This window comes from Artibeus jamaicensis, unplaced genomic scaffold, assembly GCF_021234435.1.
Source record: "Artibeus jamaicensis isolate MK-2021 breed Jamaican fruit bat unplaced genomic scaffold, CSHL_Jam_final contig_777, whole genome shotgun sequence".
In the NCBI taxonomy this organism is placed as follows: Eukaryota; Metazoa; Chordata; class Mammalia; order Chiroptera; family Phyllostomidae; genus Artibeus; species Artibeus jamaicensis.
This window is the reverse complement of record NW_026521966.1, coordinates 3,055,132-3,075,691: the sequence shown is the minus strand read 5'-3', so window position 1 is coordinate 3,075,691 and position 20,560 is coordinate 3,055,132. Positions and strand designations below refer to the sequence as shown.

Genomic DNA, 20,560 nt, shown 5'->3' with positions numbered 1-20,560 from the left:
CATCTTTCTGTATAGTCTTCTTTGCCTTGGCTGGTTATATTGTATCATTTAACAGGTTTCTCCTGTTCTCTCTTCCACAGTGTATTGCTAATTTACTAACATTCACCTCACTTGTGTTCCTTTAGAACACTATTCAAAGTTCTATACCCCCTATTCCTGTTATTCAGATCACATAGATTCTGTCATATGATTGTTGCTCTAATACTATTGTAAATAATAGCTATTCTTACAACTCTAAATACTTCACAACACCCTTCCTGGATCTTAGCCTGCTTCACAGTTTCCCAAACTCCATTACTGTATTGGTTAACTCTATTTTCTCACACATTACACCTGTTTACTAACCTTTACTCTCACCTTACCTCAGAATCTGACCTCCCACAACCTCACTGCTTTCTAGACCCAACTCACAAGCCTTCCATCCACAACAACAGTCTTACCTTCTGTCCATTCTTTCTTAAAAGTGGCTAGTTGGGTTGAAGATTGTGGTTAACACTATACATAGCCTAAAGATCTCCTATCTCTTCTCTACCAGCTGCTATTGTAAATATCATAGAATACTCTCCTGCTGTCATAAACCATTTTGTCTTCCACTCCAACTGATCACACAAAAAAAGAGTAGGTAGAAGTGGTGAACTCCAGGATACTCACTGGAAGGGGAAACCCAGCATCAAAGGAACCACCAACAGATAACAACAGAAAATGAAGGAAGGAGTGAAAACCACACAAACCTCAATCCAAGACCTATCTGGAAATACAACTAAATAGTGGAGAAACTACCCAGTACAAACAACTGAACCAGGGCAAAAGAGAATCCTCAAAACATTGTACACACAGAAGAACTAGCTTCAACACAGCCTCCCCTCACCAGTACAACAAATTAAAATGGGTGGTGGACAAAGGGATCATCAATTAACCTGCTGATTGGAAGGACTCACCAAAGAAAGACCAAAAAAACAAACAAAACCCAAAGACAAACACAGAGCCAACGTAAAAAAAACAGCCCAAGACCAGTGAGCTTGGGAGATCAAGGAGACTACACTACTGAATCTCACAGGTATTATACTACAGAAGTTTGCACCATAAACCCAGGAATCCAGAACAAATCAATTTAAGAAGCCAAAGCTAACAAGAAGAGTCTCACAAACAATGGGAAGACAAAGAAACAATCCCCAAATGAAACAAAAGGAGGAAGTCTCAGAAAGAATGTTAGATGAAATAGAGGCAAGTCAACTCTCAGATACTGAATTCAAAGCACTGGTTATCAGGAAGTTCACAGAGCTCACAATGAGCTACCAGAAACTACAGGGGAACTAAAATGAACTCACTGCAAACTATATCAACATGAAAAAGGAAATAGAAACTATCAGCAAGGGACAAGAGGAAATGAAGACTACAATTTCTGAACTGAAGAACACAGTGGAAGGAATCAAAAGTGGGACTGATAAAGCAGAAAATCAGATCAGTGAGTTGGAGGACACAGTAGAAAAAAAAACAGAAAGAGAAAAGGAAAAGAGGCTCAGAAAGAATGAAGAGGGATTAAGAGAAATGCAAGATAATATGAAACATAATAATATCTGGACAATAGGGATGCCAGAAGGAGAAGAAAAAGAGCAAGGGATAGAAAACCTATTTGAAAAAGTAATGATGGAAAACTTCCCTAATTTAATGAGAGAAAAAGTCACACAAATCCAGGAATCACAGAGTCCCAATCAAGAGGAACCCAAAGAGGCCCACTTCAAGACACATTATTATTAAAATGGCAAAATTCCAAGACAGAATCTTAAAGGCAACAAGGGAGAAAAAGGAAGTAACATACAAGGAAGCCCCAATAAGGTTAGCTGCTGACTTCTCAATGGAAATGCTCCAAGCAAGAAGAGAATGGCAAGAAATATTCCAAGTAATGAGAACCAGAGGCCTGCCACCAAGGCTACTTTACCCAGCAAGGTTCTCAATCAAGATAGAAGGCCAAATAAAGAGCTCCCAAGACAAAAGAAGTATAAAAGAATACACCTCCATCAAACCAGCTCTGCAAGAGATGCTAAAAGAACTGCTTTAAGGAGAGGAAGGAAAAGAGAGAGACAGAGAGAAACAAAGGTACAAAAATGGCAATGAATAAGTACCTATCAATAATAACCTTAAATGTAAATGGACTAAATGCTCCAATCAAAAGACATAGAATAGCTGAATGGATAAGAAAGCATGACCCACACATATGCTGCCTACAAGAGACCCACCTCAGGACAAAAGACCTACACAGTCTAAAAGTGAAGGGCTGTAAACAAATTTCCCAAGCAAACTTAAGCCTGAAACAATGACAGAGGGCAGTGCAGCCCAGTTCTGGAAAAAGCGGGCTCATTGGGTGATCAGGTCTAAGAAAGGATATGTAAAATCCTGTGAAGCCTGCTTTGTTAAGAATGCTCTTAGTTAAATGATAAAGGCCCAAGCAAGAAATGAGTTTGTTTCCCAAAGTTTTGTAGCCTCCTAGCTGATAGACCCTGACTCAGAAGAAGCCCTAATAGTTCTTTGTATGCTATCCACTGTTTGATCCTTACTGCCTGACAATGATTAATGAGCTGTACTCATAGTCCTGCACAAGTTAAACCCAATGAAAGCTTATCTAGGCAAGGGTCAGCATGCTCTCCCCCTGAGAGAGTGGCCAAGCCACTCTGAGGTGCTCCCCCCTTGAGGGATTAGACATGCTGTCCCTTTTTCTCCACAGGACTCAGTAGTCCATGTGAATTTATCTCATATCTCATCCATAACACCACAGGCACTGTGGGCCAGTGTCCACATCAGGTGTCTGCAGCTGGGCTCTTGTAGACATCTGGTTTTGTGATGACAAAGAGAATATTTTTAAATTTCCAGAGAAGGTACCCGGTAACCCCTGTAAACTGTCAAAGACCCAGTTTGGACACAGCATTCCATGCCTTTTTTTCAGTTGGGCTCTGATTGGCTTTACTGACAGGCTCCTCATCAATTTCAGCTGCAGCAACCCACTGGGCTTGTAGCATGGCTGACTGTGTGGGACCTTGCTCCTCCAGCTCTGGTGCTGCTTCTTCACTGTGAGATTCTGTTCCAGAGCCTGTCTGAGCCTGGGGCTGTGGCAATTTCTGCTCTGTAGCAGGGACAGTTTCTGCAGCTTTGCTGGGAATTTTGTGCAGGAACACAGAATCAAGATGGCAACAGAAAGAGAGTGAGAGCATGGCCCACCCCTGCTGTGGAAGGCAAAATGTTCTTTTTTTTCAGTAGAGGTTATGTGGAATCTGAGGAGTCTATTAAGAAAAGAGAATGAAAGTGTCCAGAGAGAAGAAATAGCATGTGGAAAAGCCCAGAGGTGAGAGATCCTGGAGCTTTTACAAAGTTAGGGAAGTTCAGAGTGGCTGAGGTGCAGCATGCTGCTGGCGGAGGGCAGAGGGTGGAGAGCACAGGGGCAAGTGATGTAGTTTAGTGACTCTTCCTGAAGGTAATCACGGGATTACCATGTTGCTCAGCAATCCTACTCCTAGGTGCATACCTCCAAAAAGTGAGGTATTCAAAGTAATATGTGTACAGGAATGTTCATAGCAGCACTGTTCACAATAGGCCCAGGGAACAAACAGCCATCAACTGTTGACTAGATAAATAAAATGTGGTGTGTCCATACAATGCAATATTATTCAGCAATGAAAATAAGTGAAGTACTTATACATCTTACAATACATAGTGAACACATTATGTCAGTTGAAACATGCTGGGAAAAAACACACATGTTACATGATTCTGTTACATGCTGACCCTTGCCTAGATAAGCTTTCATTGGGTTTAACTTGTGCAGGACTATGGGTACAGCTCATTAATCATTGTCAGGGTAGGATAAAGTGGTTAAGTATAGGGTTTTCTGTGCTATTAGGATAAACTTTGGGAAACAACTTTCTTGCTTGGCTATCATTTTTTTAGAAAGCAGGCAAATCCATACAGACACAGATTGGTGATTGCTAGAGGTAAATGGGTAGTGGTTGTCAATGGGCATGGGGTTTCCTTGTGGGTAATGAAATGTTCTGACATTGATTATGATGGTTGCACAAGTGTGTAAATACACAAAAACCTAAATTTGGTACTTTAAGTGGGTGAATAGCATGGTATATAAATTATATGTTAATAAATCTCTCATAGAAACAAGGCCTTTATCATTGGGGAAATGTATATACTGATTTTATATTAAATATGTGTATTAATGTTAATTTTTGGTTGTGAAAATAGTGTCGTAATTATGTACCAGAATGTTCTTTTTCTAGGAGAGTCTGAATGCTGAATTTAGTGGCTACATATCTTGATGTCTGAAAAATCTCAAATAGCTCAACTACTGTGAAAAAAGAAAGGGAGAAGAAAGAGGGAGAGACAAGCAGAAGAGGAAGAGAGGCAGTGAGAGAGGGAGAGAAAGAGGTTGATATGATATAAATATAAAAAAATGAAATGTGGACAGATTTGAAAAACTGATAAAGTATAAAGAAGACAAACTGATTTGAAATCAGAGAGGAAGGAGCTATACCCTTTGTGGCAGCATTGATGAAACTGGGGAGCATTATGTTAAGTGAAATAAGCTAGGCGGTGAGGGACAAATAGCATATGATCTTACCTTTAACTGGAACATAATCAACAAAAGAAAAAAGCAAACAAAACATAACCAGAGTCACTGAAAATAAGAACAATCTAACAATAAATAGCCAGAGGGGAGTAGGGGAAGGGACAGTGGGGAGAAGGATTTTCAGAACACTATAAAGGACACAAGGACAAAACCAAGGGGAAGGGTGGGAGCAAGGTGGGGAGGGGGTTTGGAGGGAAGAAGGGAGGGGGGAGAAAATACAGACGACTGTAATTGAACAACAATCAAATAATTAAAAAAAAAAAACCTGGGGTTGGTTTCTAATTTCAGTGCCTTGTGGTCAGAGAAGATGCTTGGTATGATTTCAATTTTCTTGAATTTGTTGAGGCTCCTTTTGTGTCCTATCATGTGGTCTATCTTTGAGAATGTTCCATGTACATTTGAAAAGAATGTGTATTTAGCTTCTTTGGGATGAAGGGCTCTATATATATCAGTTAAGTCCATTTCATCTAGGGTGTTGTTTAATGCCACAATATCTTTTTTGATAATTTGTTTGGAAGATCTGTCCATTTTTGATAGTGGGGTGTTCAAATCCCCTACTATGATTGTGTTGCTGTCAATATCTTTCTTGAAGTCCTCTAAGATTTTCTTGATATATTTGGGTGCCCCTATGTTTGGTGCATATATGTTTACAATGTTAATGTCTTCTTGGTGGATTCTTCCCTTGAGTATAATGAAATGACCTTCTGGGTCTCTCTTTACAGCCTTTTTTTTGAAGTCTATTTTGTCTGATATGAGAATTGCTACCCCAGCTTTTTTTTCTTGTCCGTTTGCTTGGAAAACTTGTTTCCAGCCTTTCACTTTTAGTCTGTGATGGTCTTTTGTCCTGAGGTGAGTCTCTTGTAGGCAGCATATGTGTGGGTCATGCTTTCTTATCCATTGAGCTATTCTGTGTCTTTTGATTGGAGAATTTAATCCATTTACGTTTAAGGTTATTATTGATAGGTACTTATTCATTGCCATTTTTTGTACCTGTGTTCCTCTCTGTCTCCCTCTTATCCTTCCTTCCCTTAAAGCAGTCCTTTTAGTATTTCTTGTAGAGCTGGTTTGGTGGAGGCATATTCTTTTAGACTTCTTTTGTCTTGGAAGCTCTTTATTTGGCCTTCTATCTTGATTGAGAGCCTTGCTGGGTAAAGTAGCCTTGGTTGTAGGCCTCTGGTTGAAACTTGAGCACAGACTTACACCATACACCAAAATAAATTCAAGGTGGATAAAAGACTTAAATGTAAGTCATAACACCATTAAAGTCCTAGAGGAGAACATTGGCAAGAAAATCTCAGATATTTCACGCAGCAACTTCTTTACTGATATGTCCCCTAGAGCAAGGAATGTAAAGGAAAGAATAAACAAATGGGATCTCATCAAAATAAAAAGCTTCTGCATGGCTAAAGAAAACAGTATTAAATTAGCAAGACAACCAACTGTTGGGAAAACATATTTGCCAATGATACCTCAGACAAAGGTTTAATCTCTAAAATATACAAAGAACTTACACGACTCCACTCTAAGAAGACACCCAACCCAATTAGAAAATGGGAAAAGGACTTGAACAAACACTTCTCCAAGGAGGACATACAGAACATTCAGAGACACATGAAGAGATGCTCAATATCATTAGCTATCAGAGAGATGCAAATTAAAACCACAATGAGATACCACTTTACACCAGTCAGGATGGCTATCATAAACAAAGCAACAAACAACAAATGTTGGAGGGGTTGTGGGGAAAAGGGGGTCCTTAGTTCACTGTTGGTGGGAGTGCAGACTGGTACAACCATTATGGAAAACAGTATGGATTTTTCTCAGAAAAATAAAAATCGACCTGCCTTTTGACCCAGCAATTCCACTGCTAGGATTATATCCTAAGAATCCTAAAACATCAATATCAAAGAACCTATGCACCACAATGTTCATAGCAGCACAATTTACAATAGCCAAGAGTTGGAAGCAACCTAGGTGCCCATCAGTAAATGAATGGATCCAAAATTGTGGTACATATACACAATGGAATTCTATGCTGCAGAGAGAAAGAAGGAGCTACTACCCTTTGCAACAACATGGATGGAACTGGAAAGCATTATGCTGAGTGAAATAGGCCAGGTGCTGAAAGACAAAATACCATATGATCTCACCTTTAACAGGAAGCTAAACAACAAAACAAACAAGTAAGCAGAAAAAAAAACCCAAAAAACAAAGACACTGAAATAGAGAACAAGGGGATAGTGACCAGAGGGGAGAAGGAAGGGAAGTTAAGGGGAAAAAGGGGGAGGGATTTGGAGGAACAAATAGGAAGGACACAGGGACGAGAACTAAGGGGGGGAGGAAATGGGAGGGGGTGGGGAGCAAGGGGCAGGGGAGGCTGGGATGGGAAAAATAGACAAAAAACTGTACTTGAAAAATAACTAAATAAAATTTAAAAAAAAACAACCTGTAACTCACGTTTTGAATGTCACAGGTTTAATGACATAGGATTTCATTTTTTCAATCTATGAATTCAAGTATATATGATATTTCCACTCTGATAATGTCTCTAGAAGCCTAATATTATAAATTCTGTTTTTTTTAATTTGTAAAAAATAAAGTTATCATTTATGTGTAGAGAGATTGTAGTACATAAATTTCAAACTTGCTATAAAAATTATTGGCCTTACTGGAGAACAGGAAAAAAAGTGCAACAATAATAATATTCAAGATATAATAGCAGAAAATCTTGAAATGAAGAAAGGTACAGACTTGTAAATCAAAAGGGATCTTCTGTTATTAAAAAACTGTAACAAAAGTCAGTTGATACAAAAAAAATCTGATGAAGTTATTCAATTTCATGTTTAGAGAAATAATCCTGTAAGTTTCAGGGGAAAAAGAAGATGGCCACTTAAGGGTGGAGGAAAGTGGGAGTAGTCAGCCTTACCTCAGATTTTTCTACAGCCATTTTTAAGAATGGATTTTAAGTGGGAATGCAGATGTCCACAAAATTCTGTACGTAGCCAACTTGTCCTTTCAGGTATAAGCACACATACAAAAGAAAAATCTAAAACGTGAAAATTCAATATAGTATTCACGTATGATTCTTATTTTTAAAATGACTGAAAGATATAATCCAAAAAATGAATTAATCAAAATAAAGAATTGAAAAATTAAAAACTCATAACAGTGAAATAATGATGGGGAAAAGAATTCTGTTTAACACAAACAATAACAAAGAAAAATATTATGATAAGTGACAACAGCATGTTTTGTCTTTTAATAGCAAAGTTTGACTTAAGGCAAAAACAATTTAAAAAAATCAAAATTTATTGCTGTAATAAAGGAAATAAAATGGTCCCTTTCAGATCAGGTCAGGCTAAAAAGGACACTACATGTAGATATGAGAATACATAAGATATGAGAATACATGTATGAGAATACATAAGGAAAATGATGTAATAAAGATAAAATGGTGTTAACATTTGAATAAGGATAGGTGAGTAGGAAATATATAGGCCAATGGAACAGAGTGCAGAAATAGATGCATCTACACACGGTCAGTTGACTTTATACAAAGGCACTCAAGTAATTCAGTGACGGGGAAAGATGTCATTTTTCAACAATTCATAATCTTCAAAAACTGGATACAGCAATGTCTAACAAAATATAAATGAATAAATGAATGAACTGTGCTATATTTACAAAATGAAATACTACTCCGTAATAAAAAGAACTTTATATCTAAAGCTACAAAACTTTCTGCAATGCTAAAGACACCAAAAACAAATGCATACATACTAAATGATTCCATTTATGTGAAATAGAAAATCAGGCATATCTAATCTCTAATAGTAATCCAAATACATAAAATAGTACCACAGGTCAGTGGTAGGGAATGGAAGATTAATTGCAAGGGGACACTGTGAACTGTGAGGTGATGAAATTATTTGAGACATAGACTGGGGTAGAGGTTACATGGATATTTATCATTGTCAAAACTCATTGAACTATACACTTAACATGAATGCATTTTCTCATGTGTAAATTATACTTCAAGAAAATTGGAATGTACTTGAGTGCTCTTATTCCCACATCCTTGCTATTACCTCAGGAGATCAATCATCTATAAATTTGTCAATTATGTCATCGTTCAATTATCACTTGTTCATTCAACTTGAATTTTATTGATAACATTGAAGTTGAAGATGTTTTGAAATTGTTTAATCTTCATTAATTTTTTGTTAATATTATTTGTACATTTTTCAATTCAGTGATTTGTTTTATTCTTATATTATTTGTAGGATTCTCTGCATATTCTGAATTTTAATCTCATATCTGTCAGGCATGTTACAGTCTGTCACTTCTCTTTCAAATTTGCTTGTGTTATAATTTGTCCACATAAGAAAAGTTCCTTATTCTTATGTGGTAAAATATGTGAAACTTACATCAAAATAAGCTTCTCAGTTTCCATTAAATTAATCCCACTGAGAATTTTCTTTAGATGACATCGAATGTATTTAAGGAGAACTGATGATGTTTTTTTTGTTTGTTTGTTTTTGTTTTTTTAATATTAAATTTTATTTAGTTACTTTTCAAGTACATTTTTTTAATCTATTTCTTTCATCCCACCCCCCCCGCCTGGTCTCCCCCCTCCTCCCTCCCATTCCCCCCCACCCCCAGTCCTCCTCTCTGTGTCTTTCATACTTGTTCCTCAAAATCCCTCCCCTTTTTTCCCCTTAAGTTCCCTTCCCTCTCCCCTCTGGTCGCTGCCCACTTGTTATCTATTTCAGTGTCTTTGTTTTTATTCTGTTTGCTTGTTTGTTTTATTGTTTAGCTTCCTGTTAAAGGTGAGATCATATGGTATTTGTCTTTCAGCACCTGGCCTATTTCACTCAGCATAATGCTTTCCAGTTCCATCCATGTTGTTGCAAAAGGTAGTAGCTCCTTCTTTCTCTCTGCTGCATAGAATTCCATTGTGTATATGTACCACAATTTTGTGATCCATTCATTTACTGATGGGCACCTAGGTTGCTTCCAACTCTTGGCTATTGTAAATTGTGCTGCTATGAACATTGTGGTGCATAGGTTCTTTGAAATTGATGTTTTAGGATTCTTGGGGTATAATCCTAGGAGTGGAATTGCTGGATCAAAAGGCAGGTCAATTTTTATTTTTCTGAGAAAATTCCATACTGTTTTCCATAATGGTTGTACCAGTCTGCAATCCCACCAACAGTGAACTAAGGTCCCCTTTTCCCCACACCCTCTCCAACATTTGTTGTTTGTTGCTTTGTCTATTATAGCCATCCTGACTGGTGTAAAGTGGTATCTCATTGTGGTTTTAATTTGCATCTCTCTGATAGTTAACGATATTGAGCATCTCTTCATGTGTCTCTGGATATTCTGTATGTCCTCTTTAGAGAAGTGTCTGTTCAAGTCCTTTTCCCATTTTTTAATTGGGTTCGATGTCTTCCTAGAGTGGAGTCTTGTAAGTTCTTTGTATATTTTGGAGATTAAACCTTTGTCTGAGGTATCATTGGCAAATATGTTTTCCCATACAGTTGGTTGTCTTTTAAATTTAATACTGTTTTCTTTAGCCATGCAGAGCTTTTTATTTTGATGAGATCCCATTTGTTTATTCTTTCCTTTATATTCCTTGCTCTAGGGGACATATCTGTAAAAATGTTGCTGCGTGGAATATCTGAGATTTTCTTGCCAATGTTCTGCTCTAGGACTTTAATGGTGTCACAGCTTATATTTAAGTCTTTTATCCACCTTGAATTTATTTTGGTGTATGGTGTAAGTTGGTGCTCAAGTTTCATTTTTTTGCACGTAGCTGTCCAGTTCTCCCAACACCATTTGCTGAAGAGGCTATCTTTACTCCATTTTATGTTATTGCCCCCTTTGTCGAATATTAATTGACTGTAGAGAGTTGGTTTGATTTCTGGGCTCTCTGTTCTGTTCCATTGCTCCATGTGCCTGTTTTTATGCCAGTACCAGGCTGTTTTGATTACAGTGGCTTTGTAATACAGTTTGATATCAGGTATTGTGATCCCTCCTACTTTGTTCTTCTTTCTCAAAAGAGCAGCTGCTATTCAGGGTCGTTTATGGTTCCATATAAATTTTTGAAGTGTTTGTTCTATGTCTGTGAAATACGCCATTGGTACTTTAATAGGTATTGCATTGAATCTGTATATTGCTTTGGGTAGTATGGACATTTTGATGATGTTAATTCTTCCAATCCATGAACACGGTATTTGTTTCCATTTGTTTGTGTCTTCCCTGATTTCTTTCTTCAGGGCTGTGTAGTTTTCTGCATACAGGTCTTTTACCTCTTTGGTTAGGTTTATTCCCAGATATTTTATTTTCTTTTTGCTATATCAAATGGGATTTTTTCCCTGATTTCTGCTTCTGCTGATTCATTGTTTGTATACAAAAATGCCTTTGATTTCTGGATATTGACTTTGTATCCTGCTGTTTTGCCAAATTCATTAATTAGTTTGAGCAGTTTTTTTGTAGAGTCTATAGAATTTTCCATGTACACTATCATGTCATCTGCAAAGAGTGACAGTTTTGTTTCCTCCTTTCCTATTTGGATGCCTTTTATTTACTTTTCCTGCCTGATTGCTGTGGCCAAAACTTCTAATACTATATTGAATAGAAGTGGTGAAAGTGGACATCCTTGTTTTGTTCCTGATCTTCGTGGAAAAGCTTTTAGTTTTTGCCCATTGAGTATGATATTGGCTGTAGGTCTCTCATAAATGGCCTTTATTATATTGAGGAATGCTCCCTCTATTCCCACTTTGCTGAGTGTTTTTATCATAAGTGGGTGTTGTACCTTATCAAAAGCTTTTTCTGCGTCTATTGATGATCATGTGGTTTTTGTGTTTGCTTTTGTTTATGTGATGAATTACATTTACTGTTTTGCGAATGTTGAACCATCCTTGCATTCCTGGGATGAATCCCACTTGGTCATGGTGTATAATCTTTTGGATATATTGTTGGATGCGATTTGCCAATATTTTGTTGAGGATTTTAGCGTCTATGTTCATCAACGATATTGGCCTGAAGTTTTCTTTCTTTGTTGTGTCTCTATCTGGTTTTGGAATTAGGATGATGCTGGCTTCATAAAAGGAGTTTGGGAGTTTTCCATCCTTTTGGATTTTTTGGAATAGTCTGTGAAGAATAGGGGTTAGCTCTTCCTTAAATACTTTGTAGAATTCTCCTGTGAATCCATCTGGTCCGGGGCTTTTGTGTGATGGGAGTTTTTGATTATGGCTTCAATTTCTTTTGCTGTTATTGGTCTATTCAGTTGTTCTACTGCTTTTTCATTGAGTTTTCGGAGATTATATTTTTCTAGAAATGTGTCCATTTTCCCTAGGTTCTCAAATTTCTTGGCATACAGTTCTTCATAGTAATTTCTTACAATCCCTTCTATTGCTGTGGTATCAGTTGTAATCTCTCCTCTTTCATTTCTGATTGTGTTTATTTGTGTCCGTTCCCTTCTTTTCTTGATGAGCCTACTTAAAGGCTTGTCTATTTTGTTTATTTTTTCAAAGAACCAACTCCTGGATTCATTGATCTTTAGAATTGTACTTTTAGTCTCTATGTCATTTAGTTCTGCTCTGATCTTAGTTATTTCCTTCCTTCTACTTGCTTTAGGCTGTTTTTGTTGTTGTTCCTCGAGTTCTTGCAGGTGTAGAGTAAGGTTGTTTGTTTGAAATGTTTCTGTTTTTTTTTAGGTAGGCCTGTATTGCTATAAACTTCCCTCTCAGGACTGCCTTGGCTGTATCCCATAAGTTTTGGGTTGTTGTGAGATCATTTTCATTTGTTTCCAGAAACTTTTTGATTTCTTCCCTAATTTCATTCTTGACCCATTCATTGTTTAATAGCATACCATTCAGTCTGCATGATTTTGGGTGTTTTGGGTTTTTTCCTTTGGGGTTGGTTTCCAGTTTCAGTCCCTTATGGTCATAGAAAATGCTTGGTATGATTTCAATATTCTTGCATTTGTTGAGGCTTGTTTTGTGCCCTATCATGTGGTCTATCTTTGAGAATGTTCCATGTGCATTTGAAAAGAATGTGTATTTAGCTTCTTGGGTTGAAGAGCTCTGTATATATCAGTTAGGTCCACTTCATCAAGGGTGTTGTTTAATGCCGCAATGTCTTTGTTGATATTTTGTTTGGAAGATCTGTCCATTTTTGATAGTGGGGTGTTAAAACCCCCACTATAATTGTGTTGCTATCTATATCTTTCTTGAATTCCTCTAAGATTTTCCTTATATATTTTGGTGCTCCTATGTTGGGTGCATATATATTTATGATGTTAATGTCTTCTTGGTGGATTCTTCCCTTGAGTATTATGAAGTGACCTTCTGGGTCTCTCTTTATGGCCCTTTTTTTGAAGTCTATTTTGTCTGATATGAGAATTGCTACCCCAGCTTTTTTTCTTGTCCATTTGCTTGGAAAATTTGTTTCCAGCCTTTCACTTTTAGTCTGTGATGGTCTTTTGTCCTGAGGTGGGTCTCTTGTAGGCAGCATATGTGTGGGTCATACTTTCTTATCCATGACGCTATTCTGTGTCTTTTGATTGGAGCATTTAATCCATTTACATTTAAGGTTATTATTGATAGGTACTTATTCATTGCCATTTTTGTACCTGTGTTTCTCTCTGTCTGTCTCTTTTCCTTCCTTTCCTTAAAGCAGACCTTTTAGTATTTCTTGTAGAGCTGGCTTGGTGGCAGCAAATTCTTTTAGACCTCTTTTGTCTTGGAAGCTCTTTATTTGGCCTTCTATCTTGATTGAGAGCCTTGCTGGGTAAAGTAGCCTTGGTTGTAGGCCTCTGTTTCTCATTACTTGGAATATTTCTTGCCAATCTCTTCTTGCTTGGAGTGTTTCCATTGAGAAGTCAGTGGCTAACCTTAATGGGATGCCCTTGTATGTTATTTCTTTTTTCTCCCTTGCTGCCTTTAAGATTCTCTCTTTGTCTTGGAATTTTGCCATTTTAATGATGATGTGTCTTGAAGTGGGCCTCTTTGGGTTCCTCTTGATTGGGAGTCTGTGTGATTCCTGGATTTGTGTGACTTTTTCTTTTGTCAAATTAGGGAAATTTTCTCTCATTACTCTTTCAATTATGTTTTCTATCCCTTGTTCTTCTTCTTCTCCTTCTGGTATTCCTATTATTCGGATATTATTACGTTTCATATTGTCTTGCATTTCTCTTAATCCCTCTTCATTCTTTCTGAACCTCTTTTCCCTTTCCTGTTCTTTCTGTGAGATGCTTTCTACTTTGTCCTCCAATTCACTAATCCGATCTTCTGTTTCATCCACCCTGTTTTTAATGCTTTCCACTGTGTTTTTTAATTCAGAAATTGTATTCTTCCTTTCCTCTTGGCCCTTGCTAATAATTTCCATTTCCTTTTTTATGTTGATATAGTTCACAGTGAGATCATTGTAGCTTCCCTGTAGTTTCTGGTAGCTGATTGTGAGCTCTTTGAACTTCCTGATAACCAGTGCTTTGAATGCAGTATCTGATAGTTGACTTGCCTCTATTTCATCTAACATTCTTTCTGAGGATTCCTCCTTTCCATTCATTTGGGGATTGTTTCTTTGTCTTCCCATTGTTTGTGAGACTCTTCTTGTTAGCCTCAGCTTCTTAGATTAATCTGTTTTGACACCCTGGGTTTATGGTGTGAACTTTTGTGGTGGAATGCCTGTGAATTTCAATGGTGCAGCCTCTTTTGGTTATCCTGTTGTTCTCTGCTTCCACCTACTCAAATATGCAGCAACTTGTGGCTTCTCTCCTACAACAATGTGCAATTTGTCTCTCTGACTCTACTATTGGGAGGCCTCTTCTATGGGTCCAGCTCTGGTCTTTTCATATTTTCAAGTTGATTGTGACTCTTGTGGGTAAAAGAAAGAAATGATAAGGAAAGAAATAAAAGGAAGAAAGAAAAAAATGGTAGGGGAATGGAAGAAAGAGCAATAAGTTTAGAAAGAAAAGAAAAAGAAATAAAACAGAAAATCCAGGAAAAGAGGACAAAAGTATGGAAAGATGAAACAGTAATAAAGTTTAAAAGAAATAACAGATTACTTTAAAAAAGCAAAAAGATAAAGAAAAGGAATGGAGAAGGAAGAAAGGTGAAAATAAAAAAAGAAAGAATAAAAATAAAATAAAGTAAAAAAACAAAAAACAAAAAACGCACAAACAAAAATAATCTCTCAAAACAACCTCAGAAAAGGAAATGTCACTTGTTGGCTTCAAACTAGCTGAACCGGTTTTTCTGGTTGCAGTTGGCTCAGGGTCGATTGTTGTGATTTTTTCAGCCAGCCCGTCTCAGGATCCAGACACTTGGCACCTCTCCCCAGCTCCCTACAATGGGGAACTAGGACTTTCTTGCAGTGCTCCCCTCCCAGGGGTTACTGCCATAGTCTGGTTTGCTGTGTTTGCAGGCACCTGCACCGGCCTAGTTGCCTGGTTCCCTTGGGATTGAGCACAGGCCTGCCCCCGTTCAGTTGGGAAGCCCCAGACCCTCTGCCCAATCCTGGGTTTGCTGCCAAGCTGGGTGTGAAGCAGACCAGGCTGCCGTGTCTACTGGATTCAGAGCTCCAGGCTGCACCTCTGAGTTCTCCTGGGCTGGCAACCACAGAGTCCTTGGTTGGGGCCCTTTGTTCTCCACACCCTCTCTGTAAACTCTATCAAACAAGTCTCTCCTGGCCCCCCACCTTGCTTGGCCAGAAAGGGAGGGGGTTGAGGGTCTCAGCTCTTTTCCCAGGACCCCTCAGCACCCTGGGCTTCCAGATAGTCTGAGGAAGGTAGACTGGAAGCCGGGAGCCGATCTGAGGACTGGGCGCCGACCTAGAAACTCTGTGTGCTCGTCATGGCACGCTGCGTGGTGTGTATCCCTTCTGCTCCTGTGTTTGTCTGGGTCCCCTGGCCAACCTCTGGCAAAAAAAAAAAAAAAAAACCTAGGGATGTAGCAGCACCACGCTGGGCGCTGGACCCAGAACTGTGTGCAGGCTGAAATCTCCTCTGATCCCCTCTGGTTGGGTCTCTTGGCCGGTCCGGGCCCAAAAATCCTAGGGAGGGAGCTTTCTGGACGCTGAACGTTGGCCTAGGCGCCCTCAGGCACTTGCCCAGACACACTGCGTGTGGAGCGACTAGTTCCCCAACTTGCGCGCAGGCTGAAGTTTCTTCCACACCTCTTTGCCTGGGCCACTCGGCCTGCCCGGCAGAAAAATCCCAGGGAGGGAGCCGTCGGGGCACTGAAGGCTGTCCCAGGAGCCGTTGGGCTCTCGCCACTGGGCGCTGGTTCTTCTACCCTGCACTGGCTGTTTCTCCCTGCTCCGTCCCAGAGACTACTGTACCGCTGCTGTCTCCCTACCATCTGGTTCCTCCCTGACCGATGAGAAGGTTTCTGGTCTCTTATTTTCATATATGCTTGGCAACTGCTGGCTTGCTGGCCTCACCTCCTCCGATTGGATAGGTTTCTGTCTCTTTTGTACTAGGAACTGGTATCTGCTCCGTCCTAGTCCACCGCCATCTTGAAACCCCTGATGATGTTAAATATTGAGTTTACATAGCTCATATAAAAATGTACTTTAAATAAATTGATTTTATTGTATAAAAATTACTGTTCAAAAAAAAGTTTATAATAAGGCACTGTTTCCAGGGTCATTGTATTATCTCCCTTTATTGTGGTATTATTTGATGTATTTAGTAAAGGTTTAATTTTTTAATTTATTTTAATTGTTTTTCTTCTTACAGTTCTTTTTTTAAATTTATTTAATCATTGTTCAAGTACCATTTTTGTCTTATACTCCTAATTTTCATTGCTATTGAGAATCAAACCTATTTTTCATGGACTTTTAAATTAGATTTCTCTAGTACAGGGGAAAGTAATTTAATTGAATATTAATTTTTTATTATTCCACTGATATGTCTGTAACAGAATTTGATCTATTATAGCAACTACTGTCACTGTCTCATGGAGAATAATAAAATATTTCAGGAAGTACAATATTAAATAAAAATGTGTAATTCAAGATTATAAACTATAATCTACTTTTGTGAATATATATACATATACAGAAGTGGCTGCTTGGGTAACTGGGTGGAAAGTGACATCATAAATCAAAGCACAGAATAAAGCACAAAGAGCAGACTTGGAGGAACATAAAGAGTTTCACATTGTGCATGTTCAGGTTGAACTGCTCATAGACCCTCACACGGAGATATCCACTAGCCAGATGAGAATAGCAACAGGGAGCTCTGGAGAAAGGTCTGGGCCTCACATACAGATGTAGCAGTTACCAGAATATATAAGAGGTCTTTTTTTTTTAATGGCTGCTTCCCTTCTCATTAAAATTGAAGAAAATGAGAAGAATCCATAGAATCACATAGTCTGGGATCTTACATAGACTCAACAATTGACACACTGTGTGGCTTAGTGAGTAACTGAAATGGTGATAATACCTTCTATACTTCCTTAGAATTGTCATAAGGGCAGAATAAAAATCTAGCTACAAAAGCAAAGTGCCACAGGGCATAGCTACAAAGTTCTTTTAGGAAGTCTGAACTACCAAATAGAAAAGAAGCACCCTTCCCTTCTTGATTTGCATATCAGCTTCTACCTTCTTCCTCCATTAATGGAGAAATAAATTGTAATGTCCACAAAGTTTATTATTCCCAGGAAAAGACAGAATCCACTCTTGTGGTAAAAGGATTAGAAAAATCAGTTTCAAGTCAGAAAACAAACTACACACAAAAGTAAACCAGAGGAAGAAAATGGATAAGAGATAAACCCTGTGAAGTTGTGAAGAGTTATGTGGGATGCATTTAGAAGGAAGCTGGGAGATTGAGATATTTGGATCTTATTTAGTATTGACCTAAGAGTAAAGGAAATAATTTTAAAATGATACCACAACCAAAGCAGAGTCCCGGTTTTAAAAGTAATATCCTGTAATAAATTAGTTAAAAATGTAAGGCATGAAAAGCACTTAAAATAGTACTTCTTTTTTATGAAAATTACCAGATTTTTTATTTTTATATTGTTATTCAAATACAACCACCTCCATTTCCCCCCCACCACACTCACCCACTGCACCAACCCACACCTCCCACCCTCCAAACTACCCCCACTTTGGCTTTATCCATGAGTACTTTATACATGTTCCTTAACGAGCCTTTCCCTTCTTCCCATCATTACTCCTCCCACCTCCCCTTTGTTACTGTCAGTTAGTCCTTTATTTCAATGTTTCTGGTTACGTTTTGCTTGCTTGTTTGTCTTGTTGATTAGCTTCCACTTATGGGTGAGATCGTGTGGTATTTGTCTTTCACCACCTGGCTTATTTCACTTAGCATAATACTCTCCAGTTTCATCCATGCTCTTACAAAGGGTAGGAATTCCTTCTTTCTTTCTGCTGCATAGCATTCCATTGTGTAAATGTACCATAGTTTTTTGATCCACTCATTAACTTATAGGCACTTAGGTTGTTCCCAGCACTTGGCAATTGTAAATTGTGTTGCTATGGACATTGAGGTGCATAGTTTCTTTTGAATTGGTGTTTCAGGGCTCTTAGGGTATAATCCCAGTAATGAAATTGATGGGTCAAAAGGCAGTTTCATTTTTAGTTTTCTGAAGAAATTCCATACTGTTTCCCACAGTGTGTGCACCAGTCTGCTTTCCCACCAGTAGTGTACCAGGGTTCCGTTTTCTCTGCAAGCTCTCCAAAATTTATTGTTTGTTGATCTGTTTGTTATGGTCATTCTGCCTGATGTGAAGTGGTATCTCACAGTGTTTTTAATTTGCATCTCTTTGATGGCAAGTGATGCTTAAACCATGCTTTCCCAAGGTCCCCTGGGGAATACAAAGGGGAAGGGCTAGTCAGGTGTCACAAAGACCTCCTTACCTAGTTCACCTGTCAAATGTCAAGTCATCTGTTTAACATACTAAATAATTATGTAGCATGTCATTTTAACTGACATTAACATGGTGAGGAAAAATATCTGGAATAATAATTTGATATGTGTAATCTACTGAATAAAATTATGTGTAATCATATATAACAAGAAAATATCTTTTTATAAAAGACTCTTCCCAGAGCTCCCTTCATGTCCCTGTTTCTCAGACTGTAGATGAAGGGGTTCAGCATGGGGGTCACCACAGTGTACATTGTAGCCATGGCTGTCTCCTTAACAACAGAGTTGTCAGCTGATGGGCAGAAATAGAGACCAATAATTGTCCCATAGAACAGTGACACCACAGACAGGTGGGAGCCACAGGTGGAGAAGGCCTTGCAGATGCCTCTAGCAGATGGGACCTTGAGGATGGAGGACACAATTCGTGCATAAGACATGATGATAAGTAGGAATGGGATGACAAGAATAAGCCCTCCCATGATAAATATCACCAACTCATTAACTCCAGTATCAGAGCAGGACAGCTTCAGCAGAGCAGACATGTCACAGAAAAAGTGGGGGATCTTGTTGTCAGCACAAAAACACAATCTAGCCATGAGAAGAGTGTGTAACAGGGCATGCAATGAGGTCAGCACCCAGGACAGCACCACCAGGGAGAAACAAAGCTTGGGGCTCATGATGGTGGTGTAGTGCAGTGGGGAGCAGATGGCCACATAGCGGTCATAGGCCATGGCCACAAGCAGGAAGCTCTCCAGGTCTCCAAAAAACAGAAAGAAGTACATTTGGGCTAAGCAGCCTGCATAGGGGATGGATGGGACTTGACTCTGCATGTTCTGCAGCAACTTGGGCATTGTGACAGAGGAAAAGCAGAGGTCAGAGAAAGACAAATTACTGAGAAAGAAATACATGGGTGTGTGGAGGTGAGAGTCCAGGTGAATAAGCATGATGATGAGGAGGTTCCCCAGGACAGTGGTAAGATACATGGCCAGGAACAGGGCATAGAAGAGGTTTTGCTGCTCTGGCTCAATGGGCAGTCCCAGAAGAAGGAACTCTGTGATGATGGTTTGATTCCTTCCTGCCATGGCTGTCTCCAGTATCTTTAGAAAGAAATGATAGTGTCCATTGAAATTTGAATTAAAAAATGAGTACATTTCTATGATGGTATTTTAGACACTCTACAAAAATACTTTATATCACCTTTTCACAATAATAATAATCAGAACTTATAATAATCTCTATTATCAGAACTTTTATAGTAAAAATGACTTATTTTTGTACTTCTCTTTCATATATGAAATGTTCCAACTTATTTAAAACAATCTTCTCCCTGAGCTTCTGAGACACATAATATGAATCAGTATTCCTCAAACGTGCCTGGCAAGACCCTCTCAGTAACTACAACTCTATGCTGCTCAATCAATATCTTCCATGCTAATGTTCCTCTGAGCTTTTTCCTAAACACTGTTCTCTGATAATTCTATACATACTGCCCAGAAAAACTTATCTACTTCAAAGACTTACATTACCCTTTAAACCTCTGATGTAGATGTCTCTCTCACTCATAAAAAGGAATATTCCTTTGCTTAATGATGATCTTTCCTTGGTTGTTTCATAGGCATTTAAAATTTTTTAGATATGTGTATTGATTTTAGAGAGATAATGGAGGAAGGGTAGGGGGAGAGAGAGAAATAGGGATAGGGATAGGAATAGGGATAGGGATAGGGACAGGGATAGGGATAGGGGTAGAAATAGGAATAGGGATAGGGATAGCTAGAGATAGACAGACAGACAGACAGACAGATAGATAGATTCCCATATGTTTTCCAACCAGGAATTACACCCTGCAGCCTAGTTGTGTGCCCTGATCAGAAGTGGAACCCCTAACCTTTTGGTGTATGGGACAGTGCTCCAACCAACTGAGCCACACCAACCAGGGCTATCTTAGGCATTTTAAGTTTAACAGATCCCAAAAGAAAATTACCACCTCACCCTGCCCCATTCCTCATCCCCTCCTCCTCTAATTCTCCAGGTCT

General features: G+C 38.6%; 1 protein-coding gene across 1 annotated transcript; it reads right to left on the bottom strand.

The window, feature by feature from the left end:
* Nucleotides 1–18,664: 18,664 nt before the first annotated feature.
* On the bottom strand, nucleotides 18,665–19,624 carry LOC119040156 (olfactory receptor-like protein DTMT). Its single transcript, XM_037133015.2, has one exon. It carries the CDS (start codon nucleotides 19,607–19,609, stop codon nucleotides 18,665–18,667), a length of 945 nt encoding a protein of 314 aa, XP_036988910.2. The 5' UTR covers nucleotides 19,610–19,624.
* Between the last annotated feature and the right edge of the window lie 936 nt (nucleotides 19,625–20,560).